The following is a 7,675-nucleotide window of genomic DNA, read 5'->3' as shown; positions in this document are numbered from 1 at the left end:
AAATGAAAGGACTATTTTTAAAAAGTAAAATTATTTTTAAATTACTTCGAATCACATAGTATAATAATTTTCTAGTAGAATTTTTAAGTAGATATAATTTTTTTGTTTTTCGTATGTTGTTATTATCACAATCCAATAAAATTTTTAACTTTTTATTCAAGTTTTGATTTTTTGAACGATTCTTCTTGTTGTGCAACTCTTTTTTTATCTTTCCATAGTTCATTATTGCATAACACAGTGTTTGTTAAATCACAAAAGCGATTTCTAATCTTTTGCAAAGTTTGTGCGTCGTCGGCAGCTGTTGTTTTTATATCATTTTCGTTCAAATATCCGTTCACGGGAAATTCCACAGAGTTTTGACTAAGCGACTTGGCTATATCTTCATACCAGAACTGAGATGATGGCGTGGACCTATTTTCTGGCTCAACCATGTCGGGCAACAGTTCCGACATGGTGGAAGTTGTACCATAATCGGTTGACGAGCTGCACGGCGAAGGAGTGGTATCACCGATACCCATAACGAACTTATCGTACTCGGGTACACTGGAGTTATCAAGATCCCAAGACGGAGCTGCAGCGGGCGTTATGTTAATCTTACCATCGACTGACAAGTCCATTAATGTGTAGCTATTATTAACAGATGGTTCCGTCGTATCATTTTTGCCAATTGTAGTAAATAAACTGTTAGGAGAACTTGTTCTGGGAACATTCTCCTTATTGTCCGGAAGCGTTGAGGGTATTTTCTCAAGAGATATTTCTGATGTCTCACATTTTTTTTGGGTTTTATCATCAACATTTTTCTGCATTTGTTTAGTTTTTACTTGCTGGTTTGGAGTACGTTTTTTTGGTGCTGATTTCGGTGTCTTTATGTTTGGTACAGAAGTTGAAGGGGAATTCCGTTGCTTTGTTTGTTGTTGATGCAAAATATTTCCTTGTAGAGGAAACGACAAGGTTCGGCATTTTTGTAGTGAAGACGAAGGAACATTTCGTTCTCTAAGAGGTTTAGGAGTTACCACAATTTTTTTATTGTCTGGCGGTAAAGGCTGTTTAAAATTGTTCTCGGATGATAAGCTTCTATTCTGAAGTTCTTTAGGTTTCTTCGAACGAACACATTTAACAGGGGTTCGTGATGTAGAAGATAGCAAAGGAGGAGTTTGAGGTACTTTAAACTCCGGTTCATGCTTAATTATTGCAAAAGATATAGCAGGTAGTTTTTTTAACAAAGATATAACCTCATTACTTTCTTTGTTCTCAATAGGAGTAATAGTAACTTCTTTAGAAAATTTTTTTGATAGTTCTGGTTTAATAATTCTACATACATCTATACCGCTGAAAAATAAAATAAGAATTCGTTACGAAAAAATAAACACTAAATGTTTCAAATGATAAAAAGTAAAATGTTAAAATTGTTTTTATGTCAAATAAATAATGATTAGATGATTTTTTTAAATAATGTGTATCTTATATTAATTTTTGAAATTTTTAAATAAAGGATTATGCTTGAAATATTTGTCGCCATGTAGATTTTTTTTTTAATGGAATTCAAAATGTTCAGTGATTCAGGAAACATGTCAATTGTTACTAACAATGAGAACAATAGAAACCCGTTTCATTTCTTACAGAACATTCTGTAAATAACTTATTATTTTTTGGAACCCCTCAATTATATTTAATTTTGGATTAATTTTTACCTGAGTATTAAATAATATGTATATATCTATTATAGCGTTTAAAAGGCAAACCTACCTTACTTGGCAACCTTAATAACTAGACGAGTACATTCTGATAAATTGAATATTGGTACAAAATAACTTAAATAATAATAATAACCAATTATGATTGAAATCTGATAGCAATTTTTATCATTATAGTAGATATAACACATGCACAAGTTGTTTTGTTTTATGTTCAGTCATCAAATACGCGAATAAAATACAAAATATTTTTTTTGATCAACGACTAAGTTTTTCCTAAAGCGTTGTATTGAATACAAGAATTTTACTGCAATTCATAGTTTGATATTAATTTTAGTTTTTTTTAATATTTTTGAAAGAATGGGTTTTGAGCTGAACGATAATTTGTGTCCAAATTATGTAAAGGAGAGAACATATGAAGAGTGAATGTGTCAAACGTTCTATGTGCCAAAAAAATGAAAAATTGTTTTATTTCTGATTTATGTTCTATGTGCCAAAGACCACAATCTTGTATGTGTTTCAAATGTCAATTAAATTTTTTACTTGTACAAAATTGCATTCATAGATGGTGTTCGTTGTGTGAGACATGCCCATGTTACCATTGTTTTTTGTGTTTTCTGAACAAATATATTTTTGGCACATATAACGTTTGACACATTCACTCTTCATATATTATACAAAAAATATATGATTATAAAAAGAATGAAGAAATTTAATGTTTAAAATAAAAATTATAATAAAAAGTCTTATGAATAAAACTTATTAAATGTAAAAAATGAAATTTTCTATTTTCTATTTGAAAAATAGCTTGCTGTGGTTCTATATTTATTTAAAGACAATGTACTTGGTTTTTTTATCTAAATTTTATTTTGCCATCTAAATAAAATAAATTATACTAATTTTATTTTATATACTCATAAGTACAAATTTTTCTTTCAAAGATAATATATTGTAACAAATTTCAAATCTCATCAAGTTATAATCTAATGTTGTATTTTAATAATTTTTTAAAATATTTGTATTGTAAATTTTAACATTAACAGGAAAATATCAAGTATGACTAAAATAATTAAAAACATAATGGAAATAGGATTAAAGCCACTAAAAGATGGACTTTTTTTAAAACATTTGTTATTAGATACTTGCGATGATTATTGATTTAAATAATTATAAAAAATAAATCAATAATGCTAAGTTAAATAACGAAGTTATACTTAGTATTTTTACAGTTTATGGATTAGAAAAGATATTATGTTGTAGTACATTTCTATACAAATTTCTAACAATAAAAATTAAAATATCTTAATAAAAACAACTAGACCCATTCTTTCATATTTATATTTTTTATTGAACTTTTATGGAAAGGATATTTTTATAAGTAGTTTGATTATTGATATTCCGTAGTTTCTCCCATTTAAATATAGTTATATAAAAATGACATCTTTGACTGATAATTTTAAATAGAAAAAAAATTCACATGGAGCTAGGTAGGATGAACATGAAGATTATTGAATTATTAATATTTAACTCCTCACAACATAAATTAAAAATTTGACATTGAAATAAAAAAAATTGTATTCTACAACAATTCCAACAGTGATCCCTTATTGCACATAAAATTTAAAACAACTTTTGTAGTCATGAATATACACACTTTGACACAATGAAGAGTTAATGCTCAAGTTTTCTTTAACAAAGTTATTGTACACTTCATCACTTTTTTAAGTAATGCCATAAAAAAATATGTCTTAATAATACAATCAATTTTTAACCAACATAAAGCTTTTATTTATTAAAAGTTGCTTAAATATAAACTTTTATTATAGTGGTTTCAACATCATCATTGTTATTAAAAATGTTATTAATGCAGTCCAATTATTTTTTTTATCACACTTCAAAAAAAGAGGAATATAGTCATAAATATTAGATTTTTGCCAAAAATTTTTTAAAGGAAAGACAATTTTTGTTCATAATATCTAATTTTATTAAATCTTTTATTCAAATAAAGCCTCAAGTCCAAATTTTGGATTTTGTTATAAAAAAAAGTACACATATTTTTTTTAAAAGAAGTTTAAATCATTTATTTATCATCATTAAACTAATTTAATTTGTTAATTAAATAGCTAGTTTATTTTTAATTTCCATCATTTTTATTTTTAATATTGGACTTAGATTGTTGTTTTAATCAAAGTTTTTAAATTACACTTTTTTTTTTAAAAATTTTTACTCAAAAATTTAATTTTTTATAGAATTAATAATATAAAATATAAAAGTATTTATTTTGAATTACTATAATTAATAAGTTTTATCTCAATACTTAATAATAAAAACTACTATTTTTGTTGAAAATAGTGTAAACTACTTTAATTGAAGTCTATGAATAATTAAATAAGATATATTATAGCAATAGTTAATTCTTATACGCATCCAAGGCTAACATTTTAACACAAAAACGTTAAAAATAAAATAATTATAATTATTTACAAGAACATTTTTTTTTAAATCAAATCATAATAAGTGATTAAATTATTAATTTGTCAAACCAAAATAGTAATAGTGATACAGCAGAGTTGATCAATTAGAAAACTAAAAGACCATATTCAGGTATATAAGGTTCACTGGGTTAACAGAGTTTAGGTCTAAACTCTATTAACCTAAATTTCTTAATTAGTTTAGAAATCATCAATTATAATTTTAATCAGCGGTAGAAAGTCTTCAAAGATATCACCAAATTTTAGATTATTTAATGATATAGTATAGTAAAATAGCATTATATAAAAATATACCACAGTAGACCTCAAAATTCTATCAGTGTCAATATTGTAGATTTACAAAATTATCAATTACATAATTCAAAATTAATATCGTTTATTACCGAGTCTTTTAAGTTCATCAATAAAAATTGCCTATATATACTGTAAAAAGTTTAAAAACAAGATTAAAAAGTTTATACATAGCATTTATATACTGTAGAAAACTAAAATTAATCCAATAAAGTAAATTTTACAATGACCAAAAATTATGATTCAAAAGTTTTTAAAAAATCTAGTATATTTTATAATAAACCGTATTATCTGTCCTGCTTTTAAATCCTTCTCAATGAAGAAAATCACTAGGACCTTTCACAGATCATTAAACACTAATAAAAATCAAAATAAATAATCAAATAATTATAAATAGTGAAATTGATAAAAGAAATTAAAAATTAGTATACTTAAAATTGGTCATAGTAATGTTAAAAAAATGGTTTTTGTTGTTTTAAAAATTCAAATACCCCATATTGAGACATAAAATTATAAAAATAAATATTAAAAATTTGTTAAATGTACTATTAAACTTAACATTTTAATTGTTATTGTTATGGATGAATTTGTATTTTATTTAGCATGTTTTCCTATGTAGGAAAAAAACAAGCATGAATTTGATTTGCAAGCTCTATTTTGGCCAAAATATTTTAAATAAATTAATCTAATATTTATGAAACAATTGTAATAATAATTATAATTGAACAATTTTAAGACGAAAATTATGTAAGAAAAGATGTTAATATAGAGAAATTAAAAATTATTTTATTATTAATAATAATAAAAAATAAAACATTTAAATAACCTATTTTAAAACTGACTATTATTTATAAAAGAAATATGTTTATTGCATTTAGACTATTCAAGTTAATCATGATATAAATTTAATTTAACTATTTAATTAGTTTTAAACATAGTTAAATCATTTATTAAAATTCAAACCGTTTCATATTATTTTAAACAAACACTACAACTTTACTATACTTTATGCATATTTGTATATCTTAGAATGAATTAAGGAAATGGTTTAGTATTTGTAGTTTTAGTTACAACTAAAGATTTTTATTTGGTTTAAAGTTTTTGTTATCAATTAAGTATAAATAGTATATTTAACATAATAATTCTATTATTCATATCATTACCAGAATTCAAAATAATATTTGAAACAAAATAGAAATCTAATACTTAAGTTCTAGGAAAAAATTAATAACTTTAAATTTTAAGATATATTTCTTACTTTTTATTTTGAAGGTAAGATAATACATCTGATTTTTTTGAAACTGATGTAATTGTAACATTTTTTCCTATCTGAAAATAATTTTAATAAAAATTAGTTCACAATGTAACAATGTTATATTTATAATATGATGTATCTATATTGAATGAAGATTTGTAATACTGATAGACACATTCTATTAAGTTATTCGTTGTTATTAAACCTGTGCACATAACAAATTATACTAAATATAGTGCAAAAATGAAAATGCAATACTTATTTAAATTGTAATTTAATTGAAACTCATCTTAATTAAAGTAAAGTATTTTATATAATATAATATAAATTTATGATGAAATTTCTACATTTCTGTAATAACAATATTACATTATTAATATAGAAGTATAGTATTAATTATAATTTCTGCCTATTCATTAAAAATAACTGCTTTCTTAAAACAGTCTCGAGACTTAAAAACTCATATGAAGTTATATGAAGCAAATAAACAGGGAAAAAATTCCAAGGATATTAATTAAATCATCAATTCATAAAATATTATATTCTTACATTTAAAATTTAGTCAATTTAATAATTAAATTTATTCAACTAATGAATATTTTCACATAGAATTAATTACAATAAACAAAATAATTTTTTTTAAATTATATATGATTAAATACACTGAAAAATCGTTACAATTTCCACATAGAATATATTTATCATACACAAATTACAATACAAAATTTGAAAATTTATAACATAATAATATTTCTAGTTTTACAGATTGAATTTATCTATTTTATAAACTATCTAAGTTAAATTTATTACAAAGTTATTCCTTTATAAACAGTTGCAACATTTTATATTATATTCAAATTCTATGATATTTTTAAATAGTGCCTTGTAAAAAATACTTGGCAACACAAATTACTTAGAACTATAATCAGTTATCATAATAAAACAAATTTTTGTGATTAATTAGTATAAAAGAAATACATATTTATATTTTATAAATATATNTGTGATTAATTAGTATAAAAGAAATACATATTTATATTTTATAAATATATTATACTACATAATCCTACTCTATCAAACATAAATTTAAAAAAATCTTATCAAGTTATAATGTAATGTTTTATTTTAATAATTACTTAAAATTTAACACCAATAGAAAAATATCAAGTATGATAAAAAAAATTAAAAACATTAATAGAAACAGGATTCAAACCACTAAACGATAGACATTACTTTAAAAGATTTGTTATTAGATACTTGCAATCATTATTGATTTAATTAGTTATAAAAAATAAATCAATAATGCTAAGTTAAATAACGAAGTTATACTTAGTATTCTTACAGTTTGTGGAGTAGAAAACTGGTGACACAAGCGAACGTTTTCCTTATTAATATTATTTCGATTCATAATTTAGTAAAATTCATCAATAGATTTAAAAAAATTATTAACTATTGAATTGTAAATTACAATAGAGAAAAGCTTTAAATATGTTTGATCAAAAAAACGGAATTGCATCCAAAAAACTTATGAAGTACAAAAAGGAATATAAAAATTATTATAGCAGTTAATAATTATAGATGGAAAAGAAAATTAAATCATAGTATGATAACCGATGTAAATTATATAAATCATCGATGATAAACTTTCCACCAAAATTTAGGAAATTTATAATATTAATATAGATCCATTAAATATTATTTAATGTCTAGAAATTTTACTGATACATTACATTAGTAAAATTTGTGAAAAAAATAATAAAATAATGAAATACATCACTTTTTGTTAATTTAAATAAAAAAATACATTAATTTTTTTAAATAGTTTTGAATTTTATATCTCAAATGATTTATTATATTATTTATAATTGAGTTCCGATTATGGAACAAAATATTTCAGTAACTAATAACCAAAATATGATAAATGAGAAAATTTGAATTTAGAA

At 22.5% G+C, this 7,675-nt stretch overlaps 1 protein-coding gene across 3 annotated transcripts in view; it reads right to left on the bottom strand.

Annotated features, from left to right (window-relative positions):
• LOC126903170 (uncharacterized) overlaps nucleotides 1-7,293 on the bottom strand; it is an 11,104-nt gene extending 3,811 nt beyond the window's left edge. Inside the window, exons 1-3 of one of the 3 annotated variants that reach the window (XM_050681195.1) lie at nucleotides 7,075-7,293; nucleotides 5,736-5,806; nucleotides 1,233-1,329 (exon numbers count right to left, since the gene is read on the bottom strand). In XM_050681195.1, the coding sequence (XP_050537152.1) occupies nucleotides 1,233-1,329; nucleotides 5,736-5,806; nucleotides 7,075-7,140 (234 nt within the window). In that variant the 5' untranslated portion in view covers nucleotides 7,141-7,293. Of the gene's footprint in view, nucleotides 1-7; nucleotides 1,330-5,735; nucleotides 5,807-7,074 lie in introns of those variants that run through there. The other 2 variants (XM_050681191.1, XM_050681192.1) reach the window with 2 other exon arrangements.
• Nucleotides 7,294-7,675: the final 382 nt, after the last annotated feature.

Source organism: Daktulosphaira vitifoliae, unplaced genomic scaffold, assembly GCF_025091365.1.
Source record: "Daktulosphaira vitifoliae isolate Bord-2020 unplaced genomic scaffold, ASM2509136v1 Scaffold_3, whole genome shotgun sequence".
NCBI lineage: Eukaryota > Metazoa > Arthropoda > Insecta > Hemiptera > Phylloxeridae > Daktulosphaira > Daktulosphaira vitifoliae.
The sequence above is the reverse complement of the archived record's forward strand: the minus strand, read 5'-3'. Positions and strand labels throughout refer to the sequence as shown.